The sequence below is a fragment of the Dicentrarchus labrax genome, unplaced genomic scaffold (assembly GCF_905237075.1).
Source record: "Dicentrarchus labrax unplaced genomic scaffold, dlabrax2021, whole genome shotgun sequence".
Classification (NCBI taxonomy): domain Eukaryota; kingdom Metazoa; phylum Chordata; class Actinopteri; family Moronidae; genus Dicentrarchus; species Dicentrarchus labrax.
This window is the reverse complement of record NW_026136719.1, coordinates 28994966-29018340: the sequence shown is the minus strand read 5'-3', so window position 1 is coordinate 29018340 and position 23375 is coordinate 28994966. Positions and strand designations below refer to the sequence as shown.

The 23375-nt window shown below is 41.7% G+C and overlaps 1 protein-coding gene across 1 annotated transcript in view; it reads left to right on the top strand.

Moving 5' to 3' along the window:
• Positions 1 to 23375, top strand: part of itfg1 (integrin alpha FG-GAP repeat containing 1) — a 135177-nt gene that overhangs the window by 109860 nt on the left and 1942 nt on the right. Inside the window, exons 15-17 of the mRNA XM_051380389.1 lie at positions 10982 to 11106; positions 17029 to 17111; positions 17913 to 18030. Coding sequence (XP_051236349.1) covers positions 10982 to 11106; positions 17029 to 17111; positions 17913 to 18030 — 326 coding nt within the window. The remainder of the gene's footprint in view (positions 1 to 10981; positions 11107 to 17028; positions 17112 to 17912; positions 18031 to 23375) is intronic.

Here is a 23375-nt window from a genome sequence, read left to right as displayed (position 1 = left end):
TCACTGAATAGACACTTTATAGACCAAGGACAGAAAATGTGAAGGAGCTTATTCATAGTGAACCTGCTATTTCTATTTCTTTTTTAGTAAGAGCAAACTAGGGTGACGACAGCTTTTTTTTGGGTCTTTTCTGTCTCACACACACACACACACACACACACACACACACACACACACACACACGGTGTCATTTCGGTCGTCGTCTGGGCGCAGGTGTCAACATGCTTCAGTGCTGTTGTGTTTGAGAGGCAGTGCCAAGCTGGATGGTGATAAGGACAGAACAACTATAAAGCCCTCCAGGTCCTTCAGCGTATCACCACACACACACACACACAGACATGCACACTCTCACATACGCATATACACACATTTCTCTCACAAATCAATGTCCAGATCTTGACACCATTGTATGGGCACTGAAGGGGGCTCTCCAGGCAAGGCGGGCTGTGTGCGTACGTGTGCGCGCGTGCACTCCTATCCCTCATGGCTCCACCCTCCATCTCTGCAATTTGCTCCTTTTATCGCCATCAGGGGAGCAAATGGTTTCTATAGCGACAGGCAGTAGGAATTTCTTTGAAAACATTTTTTTCTTTTAGTTTTAAAGCCCTGAGGAGAGTGTGTGTGTGTGTGTGTGTGTGTGTGTGTGTGTGTGTGTGTGTGTGTGTGTGTGTGTGTGTGTGTGTGTGTGTGTGTGTGTTGCAAGCTTATCATGTCTATGACCATTATTCCTTCCTTGATGAATGTGTGGGATCATATTATCATTAGCATATGTCTCAAGGATTTGCAGATGGTATATTGTCACTTTTAAAAGTTGGGTTTAGGTTTTGTGTTAGATTCCTCATTCATGTTTCAATCTGTTTAATTTCTATTGTCGAAAAGGAACTATGGATTTCCTTCTGTGCCCATACATACACTTAACTTTGTTTCAGACTGAAACTAGACATCACATTGTCACTCTGCATGTCTGCCCAGAGGTGGTAAAACCTCCAGACAGGACAAGGTCTTTCATGAGGATATGTGTCATAAGACCTCTGCAGATGGACACACACACACACACACACACACACACACACTATGCCATAGCTCCCTCAGAGGCATCCATGTCCTGTCCCTGTCTGTCTTTCTCTCTCTAATGTTTCTCACATTATATTTTTTTTCCATTTTGCCTTCTCATGCCCACGAGGGAGTAAAGTTTGTCCGCTACAGAATGAAGGGGAGAGTTTGTATCCAAAAATCCTAGTAAGAAAAATGAAGAACAATAATGTCAGGACAATCAAAATTCATCTCACCTAGCATGAAAAACCACCATAAACTGCTGTAGGTAAAATGGAATTAACATATCCCAAATGCAGATTCAACACTGCTTCATACAAAAACATTAAATGTGCATATGCAGCATCGTGATTAAGTTTCAGTCCAGTGATCTAGAAGAAACTAGAAGAGTCATAGCATTGAAGAGTATTTGCATTATGTAATTGTGTGTGAGCCACCAATAAAAATGTAGTTTGCTGATGGGATTCATACTGATGATGACACAGACCTTCTCTTCATTGAAGTGGCTTTGCAAAGATTAACAAAACTGAAACATTTCTCTGCAAAGTATACAGAACAGGACAAAGATATTCTAGCCATGGCTTCCAACATATTGTGCACTACTCTCTTTAAATGCTGATTGCAGCACCGCAACTGCTGAAACCTTTGTTCCCTCCAAGTAGGTGGTATCAAAATGTAATCTTTAGATGTGTGTCGCTCGAGGATGGATTTGTTAAGCATGTGCATCAAAGAAACCATTTGAGAAGTACACACTGCATACCCTTTTCAGTGTTGTAAGGCTTTAGCCTTGTGTGTAGTGTAGTAGTCACTTTACACATTGTATTAACATTGATGATATAGATAGAGGCTGATATTCAAACTACCTTCAGACCCAGAAGAAATTTTTATTGTCTTGTTATGTTTTATCTGTGGTCCCAGTGTATCTGCAGGTCTTTAATTCAGTTCCCTCATCGGCTTTATAATGTATTAAAGAGTCTTACATGTGATTTACAGAAGTCGTAAATAGTTTCTCCTGCCTCCCATTGGCAGTAATGCTAGTTAGATAAAATAATATATATTAATAAGTAGTTGTGGGCCATATCGTTCCTACTGGATTCCCATAATAGTTTGGCCCACAGGATCGTATGAACAGGTACTAAATTACTTTGTATGTAGTATTAAAAGGATCTTAAAGTCTTAAATAGAACTTGGTGAGCCCTGCAGAAACCCTGAGTCCAGACAGCAATTCAAACTGATAATTGTATTTTAGAACACTAGAAATGTTTTTACTCCTTGATATTGTGCATTGTTAATCAGATGAGAAAGGTAGGTCTGCAGTTGCATTTTCAACTTCTCATTTCAGTTATAAACACTTTGTAGTTTGTTTTCACTGCCATTTAAACAGTAAGTAACATACTGTATCTTTATCTTTAACCTTTTTACGTGTATTTATATTTAATAGTACACTTTTCAGTAAAATGCATTAAGTCCACTTATATGTTTGAGGCAGGAATCAGTTTTGGGATTTGACAGAAATAAATTAAATTATCTTGTGGTGAAGAGCAGCCTTTTCTACTTAATTCTGTGTATAATATTTTTCTTTCTTCGCCTTTTCTCTCCACACAAATCGAGCTAAAACCTTTAGAAGTCTGTATATTTTCTTTGAGGTGTGTGTGTGTGTGTGTGTGTGTGTGTGTGTGTGTGTGTGTGTGTGTGTGTGTGTGTGTGTGTGTGTGTGTGTGTGTGTGTGTGTGTGTGTGTGTGTGTGTGTGTGTGTGGTCCTGAGTGTTCGCGTGTCTGTGTTACAATGTTCATATTATCGACTGAGCTTTGGAAGCACTAGCTTGTTGAATGTGATGCGTGTTGTGTTTGGAACTTTGAGTGCATGCAGACATACACACACACACACACACACACACACACACCAAGGCCGACTGCTTGTGCTGCTTCGAATCCGCTTTGTCTTCTAAGAGATGGATTGTAGGCTGTCAGTCATGTGTACTGGGTGGAATTCCCTGCCAAGGCCTCTACTGGCTCTGCCATAAAGAGATAGGACAAAAACAAACACACACACTTTTTCACACGCACACACACACACACACACACACACACACAAAACAGACACTCCGATACACCACTCTGCATAATACCCTTTGCCAACCTCCCCATGTAGTGAAATGGCTTTGCTCCAGCCGTGGCCACATTTCCTAGCCAGTCTACACACACACACACACACACACACACACACACTCACACTCACACACACAGCACTCAGCAGACGCTAAGCCAGGCTCCCTGCCTGCAACGTAACCCTGCTTGATCCTCCATCAGACACACAGACACACACACACTCAGACCCACTCCACCCTACTGAGTGGCCGAGTGCAAGCCATCCACCTCTTGTCTACTGACAGGGAGCAGCAGTCTGTCAAAAACATCAAACCAAGACTGGCTTAAAGGTCCAGTCCCCTCAAAAATCCTGTTCTGTCCAGGCCATTGGCCGGGGTTCAGTTTGAAGAACTGAGGCAAGTGGACTGATTTAAAATGGCTTTCCCTGCTGGATCCATCTCAAAGTAACAGTCAGTAACACTCCCGCTATTTCTTCTGCGAGACAGCCAGTGCCCTGTTAGTCTGGTTTTTGATTAGTGGATATCAACAACAAGAAATGGCTTTATCATAAAGGCCACTTGATGGTGACAGAATACAAACTGGGGTAGGTAAATTTGATTAGATAGATTTGGGGTATTTGTAGGTGACAGGGTTTGTTGCAGTGTTGGTCAGCACAAGCAGCAAAACTCTCATGTGGCTGCTCCTGGTTGTTGGCCAGTAGGTTCAGTTAGTCAAATCCAGTAGCTGTGTCACCCTCACACCCCAAACCAACATTTGGCAACTCTCTACGAGTGTACAGAATCAGAATCAGAAATACTTTAATAATCCCAGGGGGAAATCATGACTGCCAGGAAGGCTTAAGTTTTGGTTGTTTCATTTTTGTTTTAATGCACAGCGTTACACCGTGATGTAATGCTTGTTTTTGTTGCCCTAATTTCTCTGGACATCAGTCAGTTTCAACAAGTTTATTGCTGCATCATGTTTCTTCTTCTCTTTTTGTTTTGGGGTCACTGTCCATTTGTTTGTTGCACCCCCAGTGCCTATTGCATGCTCAGCTGTCCTGGTGGAGTTTTTTACATTGTGTTCCATCATGGTTCCTATGAATTTACCTAATTTATTATTTACCTTATTTAATTTTGTGATTTGGGATTGATGATGAGTAAGATTTGTATAGGCTTGTTCTATGTAAAGTCCTTTAAGGCCAACTAGTGATACAAGCCTTTATTTAAAAAAAAAAAAAAAACTTGAAGCTGGACTTGATAAGAGCATCATAAAATGTTTTGACCTCCACAGTTTTCACCTAGGTTCAGTTATGTGGAGGTATGACAGCTCCCTGTGTGGTTTTGTTCCTCAGTAATGAAATTATTCTGTCAGACTATGCATGACGATGGCCAGGATATGACTTTTATCATCTCCTGCAGATTCACAGCAGAGGGATGTGTGTGTACAGTATAATATAATACACACACTTTGTACATTTTGTTTTCATTATCTGGCTGCAAGTCATATTGGACAAGACTTAAGAATCTGTAGCCACACAAGCTCTGTGAGACTGTACTTAGGCACAACAGTGCTTTGAGATTAATGCAAACAAAGGCACTGCTAAAACCACCTTAGTTTAGCATGTTAGCATGCAAACATTTGCTAATTAGCAAAGTACAAAGCACAGCTGACAATGATGTTATTTTTGTCACTTTATGACCAAAGGAATTTTTTGTGTTACATGTAGAGATATTTCACAGGAAAGATGGAAACTTGCTAGGGCCATTAGATGAAAACTCAAAGAAACAACAAAGTTCATAGCATTCATCTTCTGGGCACCATGAATGTGGTCACCAAATGTCATAGCAATCCGTCCAATAGTTGTTGAGATATTTCACTAAAAACTACAAATTTAAACCTTATGTTAATACTACCGGAAAAGTAAATTTCGCTGCAGTCCATCCATTAGTTCCTGAAATAACTCAGTCCGGACCAAAGTGGTAGACCGACTGACCGACTCTACCATCTCTAGAGCCGAGCTGTTAGCATGGATAAAGAGCGACGGTAACTGTCAATTACACGTCATTTCATCTTCCTCCTGTTTCAGTGAATTTACTTATCGTTAAAGTCATGAAGAAAATCTTGGACAAGCAGAATGCAGCTTTCCACTTTACCAATCTGGTACATTTGGCCTACTCTCTCACACACACAGACACACTCACACACACCTGCACTTCTCAGTAAATGTCAGACACACCAGAATTCATCTTTGATGCCTGTTGGCTTTGTACTACCCTGAACAAGTCAATGTCCATGAAACGCTGCCCTGCTTTTCCTGGAAACAGCCAGTATTTCTGCCTCTCTCCCTCTTTTGCTACATGCGGTGTGCGATTAGAGGCAATTATACTGCCTTCACAACACCCCAACCCAGCGCTAAAAAGCTAGATAGAATACGTAGAGTGATAGCGAGGGAAAGAGAGAGATGAAGAGACGACAGATGAAAAGGTTTCTCTGGTAGAAGGTGGCAAAAGTCGATGGGTCCATTCAGCATTCAGACTGACTAGAGCCAAAGCACATACGTTACACACCATGGACGGGCTTTTATTACATACAATAGCCACCACTGGTTTTACTTCAGTTCATTTCTCACTTTCACCCACTTGCTGATTAATTTTTACTCCTAAATGTGATTTTCCCAAGGTAATCTGCCAGCTTTAGGTGTGCAGTTTGAAAGAGCATTAAAAAAGAGAACGATTGAGCTGCGGTGAGCTGGACTGGCCTGACCCAGGTTCGGCTGAGTCGACCGAAAATGAACTGGACAAAAAAATAAAGAGAGAAGCAAAGCTGTTGTGCTCCGCTCCGCCTGCAATACGCAGTCCATCCACATTAGTTCTGATCACTGGCTGCCTCGAGGCTTCTCTCTCTTCCATCCCTCTCTCTCTCTCTCCTTCCCTCTCTTTGTTTACCACGTAGAGGTTGATTTATGTCGGCTGCATTTGGCAGAGTTGGGTGGCGTGGGCGAGATACAGCAGCTGAAGGGAAGAGAGAGGGGAGACGAGCAGGACGGAGGAGAAGAAGGGGAAGCAAAAATGAGTAAGGCCAAATCAGAGTGATGTATCACGGAAGAGGAGAGAGAAATGAGCAGAGAAGAGGACACAAGAGACTAAGGGTTGGATGAGAATAGTAAGTAAGGAGGGAGAGATTTGAGGATGGAGGAGGAGGAGGGAGGCTGTGCGAAGAGACAGAGAGAGGTGTTGGAGTGGCCTCCGGTGTCTCACTCTGATTTGTATCTTTTATGATGCTTCTTCATGTCAGAACACAAGGTCTCATGCTGCAGTCCCTCTGGCTCGATCGCGCCTGTGTTTCTCCCTCATCCTCCTCATTATGTTTACTTGTACATTTTAGTCTTATTCCCAGGACACACAGCCTAACCTACCTGTGTGTGATGGCTACCTCACTGAACTGCTGTGGCTCGCACACATGTGGTGGCCAGACAGACAGACTGCGCTGCTGCCAACACTATCCTTCTACACTGAGTTTGCCTTTGATAAATACAATACAATCAAAGCCTGGTTAACAAATGAATGGATTCTGTCTATAGAAATGCTAGAGGGCTTTTAATTTGAAAGAAATACAGGAAATGTAGAGTTTGAAAAATAATATTTGTTTGCTGATATCCGCGATGCACACACGCCACTCATGCAGACAGCGTGTTCCAGGGAGTCATTACTGACAGACGGTCAGGATAGGTCAGTTTAGAGTTGATTACATTAGATTACGTAAAACTTAAATGATTCCTTTGGGAAAGTAGGGCTGTTGCAGCTACAGTATCATAGTTTACTAAAGCAAATAAGTTCACAACTAATCTGCAATCAGTGTAGGAAGAGAAGGACCCAAATGCAGAAGCCAACTACTTTCTGGAGTCCTCTTGCATGATGCGTTCCACACATGCTGAGATGCATTATGTAGCTTGTTGTAGTGTGGTAGCCTGGGCAGTCACAACAAATTGGAGGTACGCGGAAAAGCAGAAAGTCTAATCCCGACTTGATGCAGTTCCACGATTTAATGACACAAAATGGAGGTACAACGGCTTATGGGATAGTGAGACAGGCAAGGGCTTAAACCAGAAGGCAGTTTGACATAAGAAAATAAATCCAAAAAAAGGGCCAGGCAAGAATCCCAAGTCCAATAAACAATATGCAAAAAGTCAAACGAATTCAGGTCATCCAGAAAATGCAAGAATATAGAGCACTGCTAACTTGCAGAGCAATCTGGCAAAGAACAAAGGAAGTACACCAGTATATGTGGCAAGTGGCTGATGATGGAATGAGTTGCAGGTGAGGAGTGGGCATGGTAGGCCAGGTAACTGCAGGACTGATAATAAGTGGGAACCGGTTCGTCCAAGGTGATCTGGTGGAAAGGTGGCAAGTCTGTGGAGCAGAGGAAAGAACATGGCCTGGGAGAATATGAGAGAGTGACTAGGGTCAGATACAATCAGGGCTGAAGGTTAACATTTATACAATGCCCATTATGTCATACCCAAGAGAAGTGTAAAGTCTGAATAATTAAGTAAAATTTTTGTGTTGTTCCTTTTTTTAAATTTAATTTGTGTACCCGTGGGCCACCAGTGATTAACAGGAGGCTATGGCAGGGCTGGCTTTCTCAGTGTGTTGACAGCGACAAAGAGAGCAAAAAAAACCAAGTCAGCCAGCAGTAGAATAAAATTCTGACCTCACACAAACCAAAGTGTCTTCAAAGACATTAAAATAATCCTTTGTGTGTCATAGTGCAATACAAAAACAAATGTATTTTATAATTGCTCTGAAACCAGACTAATTGTCTTCAGCCAGGCTCTGTGAGGCTGTACTTAGGCACAGTAGTGCTTTGAGTGAAATTGTAACACTTGCATGCTAACATGGATGATAAAAAGTTATTACATTTCAGTGGAACATAGGGGTGGGCGGTACACCGGTGTCATAGTCATCACAGGTGTGACATTGCCACGACATGGATTTTGCAATACCGTCAATACCGAGAAATCAATTGTGCGCCTTGAACGGCTGCATTTACATCAATAATAGCCTAATTCTAAATAATAAGGCATTACATTTTCTTCAAACGTTCAGTTGTGGTCTGAATACCCGTCCTTATATACTATATATCTTGTTGCAAATAAAAAAGTAAAACATATTCGTATCAGCTTTGCAGGTGGTCAAAAGGGAGTGGCCATTAAATTAGCGTAACGAGCAATTAACCTGGGTAATCGATAAAGAAACGACTGGTGAAACATCGCGAAGAAAGGTCGGGCCTGTAGCCTATATGATCTGAAAAGAGATGAGTGGAGTGTCGGAACCAGACGGAGAGACCGAGGCCGCTGGAGAGGAAACTCTCGTTCCAAAAAGAGGAGGCACCTCCGTTATTTGGAACTGGTTCGGTTTTAAATCATCCGACACGGAGCAAACTTCAGTAATATGCAAGGTTTGCAGCCGTGTTGTGACAGCAAGAGGTGGAAACACAAGCAACCTGTTTCATCATTTAAAAAAACACGCACGCCCGTCAATATGACGAGGCAACCCGGGCCAAAACGAGCGCAAGTGGGACAGGCAGCACCAGCGGAGCACGTCCCAGGACTACACAGCTTTCACTGCAGGCATCGTTTACTGCTGCTACACCTTAAGAGTAGTAAGAAATGGAAAGATATTACCAGGGCAAATGCGCTATATATCGCAAAGGACATGGTGCCCATTCAAACCATAGAGAGAGATGGCTTCAGATATGTGGTTCACACTCTGGACTCAAGATACGAGCTGCCTGGTCGGAAAGGTTTTAGCCAGAAGTGTCTGCCAGAGCTGTACACGGAGGTACGGGACAGAGTCATGAACGAAATTCGCCACCTTGAAGCCTACTCGGCCACTACTGATTTATGGTCCAGCCGGACTACTGAGCCATACATTAGCCTCACCATCCACTTCATTGACGATGACTGGAAGTTGCGCAGCCGATGCCTACAGACCGCCTTCTTCCCCAAAGACCACACCGGAGCAATAATTGCGTTAGGACTGAAGGATGCACTTTCTGCCTGGGGCTTGGATGAAGCGCATCTGGTGTGCATGACAACTGACAGCGGTGCAAACATGGTGCGTGCTCTAGAAATCAATAAATGGAGAGACTGCACAACGCTATTGGTAAGTTACACTATCTAAACCTAACATTTCATATTCAGAAAATTTGTCAAGTCCTTTTCTGTTTGTATTAAAAAAATAACACAAAAACAAATTTAAGACCACCACATTAGTATTGTATTGTTCATTGTTAGTATGGTTTAGCCGTGATTCCTCTGGGGACCGGATCAGAAAGTAAAAAAAAAAACATAAATATAAAATACAAATATCATCAGATTATATGAAAAATATTATTAAAAATATGTACAATATATATGTGTTTAAAATGAAAAAGCTGTACTATTTGTGCAGGCATGTGCAAAATATTGACCAACATACATACAATATGTAGGCCTATTGGATTTGTAATAGCCTAATGTTCAGTGTGTCCATACAATAAATACTTATGCTGCTCTACAGTTAATGGTTTATTAAGTTTTTCAACTATGATAACCTACTTTTCCACTTATGCTAATATCTTTATTCGTTCTTTTTACTTCCCAGAGAGGAGTGTCCAACATGATGCTCGAGTTGCACGGGCCACAGGTATGTGCAAAAAAGTGGTCAGCACATTCTCCTACAGCTGGAAAAAGAAGAAGGCCCTGACCAGTGCACAGAGAGAGCTGAACCTGCCCCCCCACAAGCTGGTCACAGAATCCCCAACAAGGTGGGGGTCCCGTGTCAAAATGATGGAAAGGGTGTTGGAGCAGGAGAAGGCCATCACTCAAGTCCTGGCAGCAGACATTGAGGTGTTGGAGGCCATAACCAAAGCACTGAAGCCTCTGCAAGATTTTACAGATGCCCTGTCAGGAGAGGAGTATGTTAGTGTCTCCTATGTTAAGCCAGTCCTCCATCTACTCATTTCAAACATTTTGAAGCCAGAAGAAGACAAAGCAGGACTGTGCGAGGACATCAAGAAGAGGGTCCTGGATTATTTGAATGAAAAATACAAAGATCCTGCCACTGACGAGCTGCTCACCATGGCAACATTCCTGGACCCACGGTTCAAGACCACCTACATGTCACCTGAAAAGTTGGAGGAAGTGAGGAGCAGAGTAGCTACAGAAACCAAAGCCCTGGAGGAGAAGACAGCCACAGATGCGTCTTCCACAGAGGACCAAAGCGAGAGGGAAACTACTGTTATTACACTGCAAATTTTTGTTTTGTTGTACACTGTTAAGTAAGATCTTTAGGTTTTTTTCAAAATAAATATGTTGAGAATGCATAATACTCTCCCATGTCTCTTTTTGATAAGGATACCTACCATTTACTTATTATATTATAAAAATATTAACTTTATTCACATAAAGGGACAGGACAGGCTACTCCTCCCAAAACGTACCAAAAAAAAAGTAATACCGTGATATTAGACCGTCACCGTTCAAAAGATGAAAAATACCGTGATATTAATTTTAGGTCATATTGCCCACCCCTAGTGGAACATGAATGTATGAACCAAATTTCATGGCAGTCCATCCATTACTTGTCAAAACATTTTATTAGGATACATCATCTGGGAACCATGAATGTACAACATATTGTGCCAATCCATTTTAGATGTTGAGGTATTTCATCAAAGGTAAAAATGTGTCTTGAAAACAAAACATTGGGGCGATAATACCCTTTGAGATAAGGTTCATTATTAATCCTTTTTTATGACATTGAAAATAATCTTTTCTCTCCCTCCCTTCCTGCAGCCGGTCAGTTGAGTCAGTCGGCTCACTTCTCCCTCCAGCTGCCCTACACTGTGCTGGGCCTCGGACGCAGTGCCAACTTCCTTGACCACCTATTTGTCGGCATCCCCCGGAAGCCTGGAGACACGGTAGGGAAATATGAGAGGGTTATATTAGCTGGGCAGTGCACAACACTCCTGTAGAAATGGCCACAGTCTGTATGGTCTCACAGAATGAAATGAATGAAAAATATCAAAAATAATTGTTTTTCTCCTACTACTTTATTTCATAATGGGCTGAATGCAACGCATTTCTTCTGAGGAACTGTTTGAAAGGTATTTTGTGAAGATTCAGAAGAGGGATTTCCCTCCACGTATGTTCTTATCAAACTAGAAATGCTCAACAGAGACAGCAGTGTCTCCCTGATCTTGCAAAAACATTTTAATAGTTGGTTGAGGTTGTTTTTTCTTATTCAAGCAGCAGTTACTGCAACAAAATACACCGATCAGCCATAACATTATGACTACCGATTGGTGGAGTGAATAACACTGGTTATCTGGTTATAATGGCACCTGTCAGTGGGTGGGATATATGAGGCAGCGACTGAACATTTTGTCCTCAAGTTGATGTGTTAGAAGCAGGAAAAATGGGCAGCGTGAGGATTTGAGTGACTTTGATATTGTGATGGCTAGGGTCAGAGCATCTCCAAAACTGCAGCTCTTGAATGGTGTTCCTCGTCTGCAATTCATTTCAGTTCAATTTTATTTGTATAGCGCCAATTCATAACAGAAGTTATCTCAGGACACTTTTCAAATAGAGCAGGTCTAGACCGAACTCTTTATAACATTATTTACAGAGACCCAACAGTACCACCATGAGCAAGACCTTGGCGATTGGGGCAAGGAAAGACTGCCTTTTTAAGAGGCAGATACCTAGGACAGACCCTTCTGCTCTAGGTGGGTGGTCGTCTGTCTCTGCAGAGGTCAGTACCTATCCAAAACTGGAAGAACTGGATACAGGGTCATGGGTGGCCAAGGCTCATTGATGCAGGTAGGGAGTGAAAGCTGGCCCGTGTGGTCTGATCCAACAGACGAGCTACTGTAGCTCAAACTGCTGAAACAGTTAATGCTGGTTCTGATAGAAAGGAGTCAGAACACACAGTCTGTTGGTATGGGGCTGCAGAACATACTGACCACCAGGGTGCCCAGGTGCTCACGATGTTATGGCTGATCAGTGTATGTGATAATATGTCTTCAAAATGTCTATATTATTATATTTATATATATATTATAATAAAATCTGTAGTAAATGTTTTAGGTTATTTATTGTTTTCACTAATGATTGATCAAGCTTTTATTAGCTAAACACAAAAAACAATTAAGACCTACACAATGCTAATCAGTTCCCCATTATCTCCAATTTTCTACTGAAACTCTTTGGTTTGCTTCTGCATTTATGGATCCTGTTTATTGTCTGAAACAGAGGCAAGTAGTCATTTCTTTTTGTTTTCAGTTTCATTTACTTGAATTCTCACAATAAGACTTTATATAAACTAAATCCTGCTCAGTCATGATAAGTTATGTCTTTTCTATGTTTTGATAGCAGTTACTTTTGAGGGAACATATTTTGCAGCCCTCGTCGCTAGAAAAAGTCAAAATTTGGCAGGATACATTTGATGGCACACTGAGGCAGGATTGAGCAGTAAAATGGAGGTGAGAAGTTTTTCGCCCATCTGGTGATTAAAGAGAAGGGAGGTTGGGGGTTGAAATATCTAACAGACAGTTGCTTTATGGCAAATAGATTACACATCCCGCTTATAATGTACTGTATGTTATATGAATAAAGGTGCAGCAAGCTCCCCCTCGAACAGAAACATCACCCCCCCACGTCTTTACTTTGAGCTTCAAATACATCTTTGTTCAACAACCCAGAGAGTAGGGGAAGTAGGGATGACTATACAGCCCATGTGTGCCTCCTGTCATACTACAAGCCAGTGTTATATTAATATTGTAAATAATTGATCGGGTTTATGTTTTTAATCTATTCGTCAGCCACATTTCTACACCACACTACTTCAAATGTCAAGGCTCTTCAGTTCAGCTCTCTCACTATCTCTGCATTCATCTCCATCTCTGTTTTCTCTCTCTTTCTCTCTCTCTCTCTCTCTCTCTCTCTCTCGCTCTCTCACGTTGCACTTGTCACACTCAATATTAGGCACGACAGGGCCCTTTTTTTCCCCTCCCGTGTGGTACCAAGATCTTCGTCAGGCAGCTGATTTGAATTGTAGATGGGTTGGTCCGCGACTCAGAAGCTGTAGTGCACCAAGAACATTCATCTCAAACAAGCGGCTTTGTTGTCCCCTTTCTGCACACTCCTTTTCCTATGCAAAGAAATGTGATCTTTTTTACGCCCATTCCTTCTACAAAGTGAATTAATGAATGCCTAAAGATGCGGCCCATTATGCAGTCAGTTTTATTTTTACCCAGAGAGACTACAAAAGGGAGTAACTCCATCAAATCTACCTATAATGAGGAGGAGGAGGTTTAGAAATCCTGACCGCTGCGCCACCCTGCTCAGTCGGCAGGTTTGGATCTTTCTGTTTGTCAACTCTCTTTATCTCTCTCTCTCATTTTTATTTCCTTTCTCTCAGTCTTTATATTTGTCCTGCTTCCATTTTCTCACTATCTCCCCTGCTGTGCCCTTTACAATTTTCTCCTCCACAATGAGAGTTTCTGCCTGCTGTTTCACAGAAGGAGAGGTTTTGTAAAATCTACTTGGATATCTTCCATCTTCTGTCCAATCATTCCCCTCTTTTATTCACCCCATCCCCATCTTTTCTTTTGAGTCTCTCTCCTCCTGTTCACTTATCTTCCACCCAGGGGATTCCCTTTGCTGCTCAAAGTGGTTTGCTTCACTAATCAGTCCCCTACTTGTCACTCTCACTCTCTCTGTGTCTCCCTCACCCTCCATCTCTGTATCTGTCTCCCTTGCTCTCTCATAGTGTGCCAGTTTCCCTGGCTTTGAACCAGAGTGTCTCTCTTTCTCTCTGAAGACTTGGGAACACTTTTCTCTTCCAAACAGCCAGATCGGATCTGCTCCCAGGCAGCAGTAGTGGAGGCTGACTCGTCTCCAGCTCCCCCGCCAGTTGCCGCCCCATCGGCAGCGCTTTCCAAGAGCTAAGCGACAATGGCTGGCGGCGAGAATGTGCTCGTTATGTAAAAAGCAATACCATCGTTGCACGCTTATTCAAAATAGCTGGGAGATGTGGTTCCTCTCAATTGATGAGGAAACAGAGAGTCACAATTAAAGAGCAATGGCACTCCCGGAGTCTGCCAAATGTAGAACTGAAAATGTTCCTTGCAGCTACAAGCATGATTACAGCTTTTAAATCATTAATATATCTCTTAACCCCCAGTGAGCCTGAGCACAACCTTGGATGCCTGAGCATCTAGAGGCTAAATCAGGGCACCAGGCCAAACTGGACTCACAAAAAGGTGAAAAAGAAAGCCAACAGAAACTGATTATGATGCTTGGCTTTTCCAGAAATCAAAGCACTGCTGCATGCAGAGAGGTTAAATACAGTCTGTGTCAGTCAGATGTCAGCATTAGCCTTAAGGCGGCAAAGAAGCTAAAAATGAAACTTGAACTTACAAAGTCAAACCGCTGTCAAACACAATGCTGCAAGGAAATGTTTTTAAACATTAAACTGTTTAACTCTGTGTCGTAACAGTGACCACCTGTCCAGCTTTACACTCAAGTGCCCAACTTTTAACTTTAAGTGGACAGATGAAAGAGGGATGTGATGTAAACAAAGAAACATACAACCCAAAGGACGTGAAAACCATTACTATTTATGTGACAGGGTTGACCAGTGCAGGGGATGGTGAAGGGTTCAACTCAACTCTCAGGTCCAGCAGCTGATTCTTGATTTTGTTTTTAGGTGTTGTACCTTCTTTAACCTCAGCTGCATGCCCCGCTTATACTTAAAGGCCCTGCACACTCACATAGGTGTTTTCAGTCTCTCTGGCAAATCAGGTGGTAGTTGGCTAGAGCTGCGTTTGGAATTACGTGATGTGACCAAACTCTAGGAAGTGATATTGCATAAGGTTAATGGACTGCATTTATGCAGCGCTTTTATCATAAGTGCTGTACAGTGATAATTGTCCCACCATAACAGGTGCAACACAACATAACAGGAGACCGAGGGAGCTGTCAATCAAGCACAGTCTGTGCATGCCCATACAATCTCAGGCAGCATAAGTGAAAACACCTGCGTGGGTCAGCATTGGGTGTGTAGGGCCTTTAAAGTGAAAGCATGGAAAATAACTATATATCCATAGAAACTGCTTCTCCGTGATTATCCACTTCTGCACTGTCATCACTGTGGTTTTTATTAGTGCAAGACAATAATACAGTCAGTAGGCAATTTGAGGACAGATGCCATTCCTCTTGTTAGCAAAATGACCAAAATGCAACCCCCTTGTTAACCTGCCCCCCATCCACCTCTTTGAAATGAAGCTAGAGGTCGACGTCTGCTGAAATACCTTTTTCTGTTAATCATATTTTATCACTCGTTTTTTTCCTCGACACTGGCCCAGGCGTTTTTGTGTAAAAATTCATAATTGATAAATTCCATGGCGCTGTCCATGGTGCTGAAGTGGCAGATGGATTTGTGATTGCACCTTTTTCTCTCACTCCCACCCTTCTGTCAGTTTTATCTTGTAACAATAATATAATGCAGGTTATATACTATATTGTAGCCTATATACTCTGTAGAGTAGTGTCACCTTCATGATCAAAGTGACCAAAAAGATCTTCACTCACAGAAGTCACAGATGAGGGAGAGGATCATAGAGACACACTACTGCCTGTAGTATTCCTATAATATTTCTGTGATCATTCAGTAGCGTCTGTGCTGCTGAAAATATTTCCCCAGACCCAGCCTTCTCTGCAAAAAGTCGAAAGATGACTACAGATATAGGTTTTTTTCTACAGGGTTAGGTTTTTTTTAGGTTTTTTTTAGAATGAATAAATCACTGACTGAATACGGTATAACATTAACATCACAGACTAAACGGAGAAGACAAGTGAAATACAAGAAAACATGATTGTAGGTTCATGGTCCACGCAAGCAGGAAATAAGACATGGGAGACAAAAGAACAAAAACAAATTTACCATGAGGTGGCACACCAAACACTCACGCCACACTGGTGAAGAATGGTTCCAGTGTTTCCGTCTCTGACCTCAATACAAAACCTTGTCGCATGAGTTTTTGTTATATAGCTTCCTGTTCTTTTATCTGGAATTTTACATTTCTTTTCACTTTGCCTTACCCGATATGATCTAGCCACAGAATCAGTCGTCTTTCACTTCTTATAACCTGTTCCTTCAGATGTGATGTTGTGTGATGGTTCCTTTTTTTGTTCACTATATTCTCCAGTCACATGAAATCACTCATGTGACAGGATGAGAGCAGAGCGCGTATCTTTCATCAAGACAGAGACTGAGATTATGACTTGTTCTGCATTGGCTGAACTCTCTCACACACCACCACAGAAATGCTCAATCACACATACAAATACACACACACCCACATGCACACAGAGGCTAGGAAATAGTCTTCCGACCACTCAAAGCACTTTTACACTACATGCCACATTCACACCAAAGACACAGCATTTGGGGTTTAGTATCTTGCTCAAGGTTTAGTATCTTGCTCAAGGACACTTTAACATGAGGGGATCGAACCACCAAGCTTCTGATTAGTGCACAACTCGCTCTACCTCCTGAGCCACAGCCGCCCCAAGTGTGTGTTGCTCCCCACAGCCGAGAGTCATTTATTTGAAGTAGCAGGTTGTCTGTGTCTTAAATGCACAGCTTAAAATAGTCACTCCACAGTAGCTAATGAAAAGCATGGGACCCCATTATTGTGCCCCAGAGGGCTTAACACACATATTCTGAGAGTGTGTGTGTGTGTGTGTATCTATATGGAAATCTTTCATATATTGCTGCCACAATGTATTACCATATATGTGCATACATACTTTATGTGTTTTCTGCATCTATCCAGGACATAAGGAAGCAGGAGTGGACGGCCATCATTCCCAACTCTCAGCTCATCGTCATCCCCTTCCCACACAATAAGCCCCGCAGGTACATGAACACAATGTATAGTACTGTATAGATTCATCGTAATTGCTCGCTTTCCTTGTTCACAGCAGTGTCATTTGCTGGGTGACCCGTTGACGCTTGTTGCCATGGATACAATTCAACGCTTTAACAGCCTCATCTGATGCCACTTAACAACATATTCAAGTTAATGTAACCTCAGCTCAATATAGATAGTATCCAGCCCCCTCGCAGGATGTCTTCTCATGTTATCATGATGTTGTTCACATGAAGCTCAAACCCCAGGAGGAGCCACAGATGGCTATATATAACAAACATACATACACACACACACACACACACATACACCCTCCTCCACATAGCCACATAACATTTGTGTTCTCACCAGGCTTGCCAGACATGCCAGTACACACACACACACACACACACACACACACATACACACACACCTACATACACACCATGGCTGATATGAGATCTAACTAGAAAATAAAACAAACAGGTGCCTGGGTATTCTTCTCACATAGAATCTAAACTAACAGACTGCAAGATGGTTAATTAAATATATCAAAGTGGTTGGATTGCTGGAAATGCATAAAAGTTCTTGGAAACCAGAAACAGAGCAGTGCTTCATTCTGTTCAGCAGGGACGAGAAAGTGAAAGAGATGTTCATTTATTTATTTTAACTTAATTAGGACACGGTCTCTGCTAATGTCTACCATTTGCTAATTACATTGTTTTTCTGTCAGATAAAACTATGATGAAACGTAAAACAGCATATGGCAAGTCTTCAGTCTCTCTCTCTCTCTCTCTCTCTCTCTTTAGTTGGAGCGCTAAGTTGTACCTGACTCCAAGCAACAGCGTGTTGCTGACGGCCATCGCGCTGATCGGAGTGTGCGTCTTCATCCTCGTCATTATTGGGATCCTCCACTGGCAAGAGAAGGTCAGGACACACACGCACACACACAAACATACAATGGTGTAGTTAACATTGGCCTCTTCCTGGTGATTTACTGCTTGTGAGTGTGAGTGTGAGTGTGTAAGAGAGAGAGAGCAGATTGGTCACAACCAGCAGCAGATGGGTCTCACTGTCCCTGTCCTGTAGTCCTCTAGCCTCCCACTGAGACACACATGCACTCTCTCTCTCTCTCTCTCTCTTTCTCCGTCTTTCTATCTCTCTCTTTCCCTGGTCCACAACCTGGAAGGACTTTCAGCTGTAATTGCCTGCTTCTGTCCTTTCAGCATGGCAGATCATGTTCATTACTGCCGCAAATATCCCCTCCAGGGAGTCGATGCATGTTTTCACATGTGTTTTGTGTTTCAGCTCCTCTTGGTCCGGTTGTTGGTTCAGTCCACACACACACACACACACACACACACACACATAACAGAAGTGTACCCAGACATATCATGGTCGAGCTCACACAGTGACAAATATAATTTAACAGTAATTCTCACAAATGTACTTTTTTTTTCATGTTCCTTGATTTGTTTCCTTTTTATGTACACACACTGTGGTAATGCTGTCTGCCGGGCTGAGCAGTGCAGGAAGTTGCTGGCATCTTCTCCAAGCCATCTGCCGTGTGTGTGTGTGTGTGTGTGTGTGTGTGTGTGTGTGTAGGTGTGTGTAGGTGTGTGTGTACACGCAGGATGGCATGTGTGCATGGCTACACACAGACACGCTCTAATTGCCCTCTTTTTGGGATACGTGGGCGTGAGCTTCATCTGAACCGACACTGCATTTGAAAAAAACATGGCTGGTGCCGGATTCGAGCGTCTACGTACACCTAGCAGGCTTAGGTGGATGGGAGGAGATATGCGAGGGGTTGAAGGTCATGTGGAGATGTAAGGGTTGGGAAACAAGAAGAGTAAGACAAATGCCCATTAAAGAAAATGTCACAATTGCAGCAGCTGGCAGTATATCATGAAATCAAATCTGACATGTTCACACAGGCAAAGAAGCAAGGTTTTTGGCTTTGATTTCTGTAATGTGCTGAGGCTGACCAGTCAAAGTTATCCATTATTGCCATTACTTACCCAATACAGACAATACAGTATTCTTGCCACTTTGATTGCCTAGTTTATCTTTAACTTTTATCCTCAATGTTCCTCATCATAGAAACACACTTCTGAATAGCTTGATGATGCTATAGAGTTATCTCAAGGCCAGTGGTTATTATTAGTTATTTCATTTTATACAATACCCAGGAGCCCCTGCTGCTATGGAACAGAAGCCAGTCAGAAGTTTAGTCAAAGCTGAAGCAAATTCATAATGATTTGTTTTGGCAACTCAGAACAAAATAAATGTTCTACACTCACTGAATATACATTTAACATTGAACTGGGTTTCTACTAAACATAATCCCACAGTATTTTAAGTTCAATGTCCATACCGAAATGCTCCCCATAGTTGACTTCTGTCTTTACCTTTTGGCTACACAGACTTTTGGCTGTTTTCAGTTCATCAACTTTTATGGTCTCATGTCCATCCATGTCATGGAAGTTTTCTACACCTCTGCAGAAAAATGACTTACTTACAGAACCTTGGGCTCCCAAAAAAACTCTGTAACTGCAAACAAATCCCCTGAAATGGACCTAAACAGTCAGTCTGAAGAGGTCAAAACTCCAACACTTTGTTTTAAAAAAAAAAAAAAAAAAAAAAAGATTCACACATGGATGGGTTTAGCATGGCCATGCGGTTTAAGGTCAACAAGAAGCAATGAGTGCTTCCACCCCAGTGCATGGAGGGAAGCTGGTATAAGAGAGGTCTTTACACAAACTGTGCCTGTGTACAAGTGTGACATACTATGAAAACGCTTTGCAAAGGGCTTTATATACTAATTGAAAGTGTCTAAAATATATTAAAGCTATGATAAAAATAGAAGCAGTCATGAGAGACATTATAAAAAACATATAATAGGGATTTATAAAAGTTAAAGGACTTACAGATGACAGTTTTAAGAGCTTATTTGAGAAATCTTCCATCCATGCTTCCTGGAAACAAAACTTTTGAGGTACAAAAAATCCAGAAGGCTTCTCTCTTTATTTCTGGGGAAAGAGAGAGCTGAGCTGGGCTTAATCACTTTTATGCCTATAAAATGCAATGATGAATTAGTTCATGGATTAGTTACGTCATTCCTCTTAATAGAGATCCCTTGTTCTGTGATCTGCTCTTTAGGAGAATGTGATGTTTCACCACATGGGCACTATATCTCATGCAAATATTAACGTTTTTAGTTTTACATGTAATAAAATCCATAACGATGATGCTTTTCTCATTACTTCCATTACTTGTTTACTGCCACTTTATTAAGTTATACAACACAATTTCTAACTATAAATCAGAACTTTGCCATTTCTAATTCAATCAGTCAAACAGTGTTGGTGTAAAACTGCAGGGTTGACAAACTGTGTCACCCTACTGCAGCACTGCGTTCAGACTGACAGCTTTTGAAAACACAACCAAATTGATTGAATCTGGAATACTCGGCTGGCCTTAATAATTGAAGGACAGACACTGCACTGACAGGCTAATGTGGTGTAACCTCCTGCACCATCCAGGGAATTAAGATCGAGGGTGAATCCTATATACCGTCCGCTAACATCCTCCCTCATATCTCATCTTCACCCACCTCTTTCACAGCGGGGCATCCAGTAAGGTCAGGGCGAGCCCGCTGATTGACATTTGGCATTTCTGTGTGTTTGCGCTGCTGCCTCTGGTATTTGCTCTTCTAATAACAAAGTCAGGTAGAGGGCAGAAGCACAGGGGCAAAGACGTGCTGTCCTGCCTGACAAGCTAACAGGGCTTTTACACAAGTCCTGTGAACTTCTGTGCAATACAATATTAGCTGGGGTAATGGATATTAACCATATCGATATTAATATTAAGTTGGAAAGGAAATGAAAGGAACAGAGTATTTAAATAATACAGATGGGAAAACTTGAAATGAAGCAGAATGTAATCAATCTCCTCACCTTAGACCCATCATCTTCATGCAGGACATTTAGACCAGACTTAATTAGTTGACATCAAAGTCCAGTGAGACTACACCATGCCTCACTGTAGCTTTCCACCTGCTTTTAGACACAGACGCACCACTGTGTCATTAAAACCTTCGGATGGACACAAATCAATGCTCTGCTGCTTAATGATGATTCAGGCCTCAGGATGACAATTTGGTGCTATCCCCTGGATAGTCAATTAGACCAGGCTTCAGCAGTAGCACAGCCCAGTGGATCGGTTATCCAAAGGAAAGAACATCACATCAATCCATCTGCTCCTTAAAAATATGTTGCTCTAAAAAATAAAAATAAAAGCACAACATCAATCAATATGAGGCACTAGTATCTTGGAAGATTGATGAAGGCTTTATTACAAATCAGAACTGACGGGATAAAAAAATGCAGTAAATGTGTTTCTGCCTATCTTTTGGGTGCAGCAAATTAGTCAACATCAGTGAAGGATTGGCTGTCCTTCAAAAGGGGACAGTTCTCTCAAAAAGTCTCTCTAATGTACTGAGATTGGGTTCAGTCCTTTCCATACAAAAACATGAGCTGCTCCACTGCAACATTTAGACAAAGTGTTGAGGGAATGACAGAAGAGACGGTTCCATTCAGATACTTTAAAATTGATGCCTATTTTCTCCCCATCCTCAGTTCATCACTGATCTCCCAGAAGTGATCTAAATGCATTATTGACTGCACTGTCACCAGTCCAGATGATATGGGATCAGTTTTTTCTTTTGTGCTCAACTACTGACAAATGGCAAAAAGTATGATGACATGCTTCGCTGCTTTAATCCTGGGCCCCATCAAACCTTATTACAATGTATTGCCATATAAATTGAGCTATTATGAAGTTATCACGAAATTTGACCCTTAAAGTGATATTCCAAGCAAAATCTATCTTTTGAGCATTAAATACTAACACCCTGAAGGCTTGGAAGTGAATTTACTTAAATATTGATTTTAAAGATCCCCTCCAGACATTTAGTTAGACATATATAAAAATAGCCTGACCAGGACTGACTTCCAAACTATTTGTGATGTCACAAATCATCCTCACAGGCCCCGCCCCTTAAAATCAGATGTTCAGTGAGCACAGAGAAACACTCATTCAAACACTTACAGCAGATGAATGTGAAAACATCCTTCTAGTGTCAGACTCTGCACTGACAGCATTCAAACAGCACACTGTAGGGACAAGAAGAACAACAGATTTTGAGTGGAGGGGAACTTTAAGTACCATTGTGAGGTACTTGTACATTACTTGAGAATTTCCTTTTCATGCTACTTTTTACATCTACTCTACCACACTTCTGAGGAACATAATGTACTTTTTACTCCACTACATTTATTTGACTCTGCAGATTAAGATTTTTCTTACATTTACAGCTAAACTTTGATGCAGTTTTAGATAAAACTAGGGATACAAAGATGGTCAAATTAGTCTTTCTTAAAACTATTCCTACTATCCATACTGCACATGAAGATCCCCCTTCCAATGTGATTCCAATGTAAGATGGAGGACAAAATACTCAGTCCTCCTCCTGGGGAAAAATGCAAAGTTCAGCCAAAGCTAATATGAGTGTCTAGCAGTCTGAGTTAGTCAAATCAAATGAGGATCTTCCAAAGTTACAATATTTATAGTACAAAATTCCCTCTTTGAGTTACTGTCCCTCCACTGCAGCTCAGCAAGGAAACGTTGTCTGAGGGAACAAGAGAATCTTTTACTGAAATGACTATAAGATACCCACCAGGTTTGATTAACTGAATCAAATCATCAGTGAAGTCTCGAACTTCTTCAAGTGAACTTTGAGATGCATTTTTACTTACTACTTTACTGGCTGTTCTCTTTGCAGTTGTGTTAAATGTATGAGGAATCAATAAGGGAATTGAAAAAAGAATCAGACAGATAAGCAGAATCAATAATGGTATTGCTATCATTAAATCTTATCAATTCCCATTCCCAGTGCTGAAGCTAGCTTCTAATTATCTAATACTTCATTTTTAAAATTGCATTTTATCTCGTACAACTTGGGTTTTGATGACATTTTGCACATCTGTCAGCTTGTTCTCAGCTTAGCTCTTACGCTGCTGCCGCTGCCTCCAGCCATCACACCTGCCTGTGTGTCTCAATGCCCAGATGATGATAATAGACTGTTTGCTATAAATAAACACGTATTATCCTTTTATAAACCCTTATCCTTGGAAGGGCTTTTCATATTCACATAAGGACAGAAGCTGTGTGAGTGAGAGTGTTCGTGTTTGCATTGTTTTACAATTTCT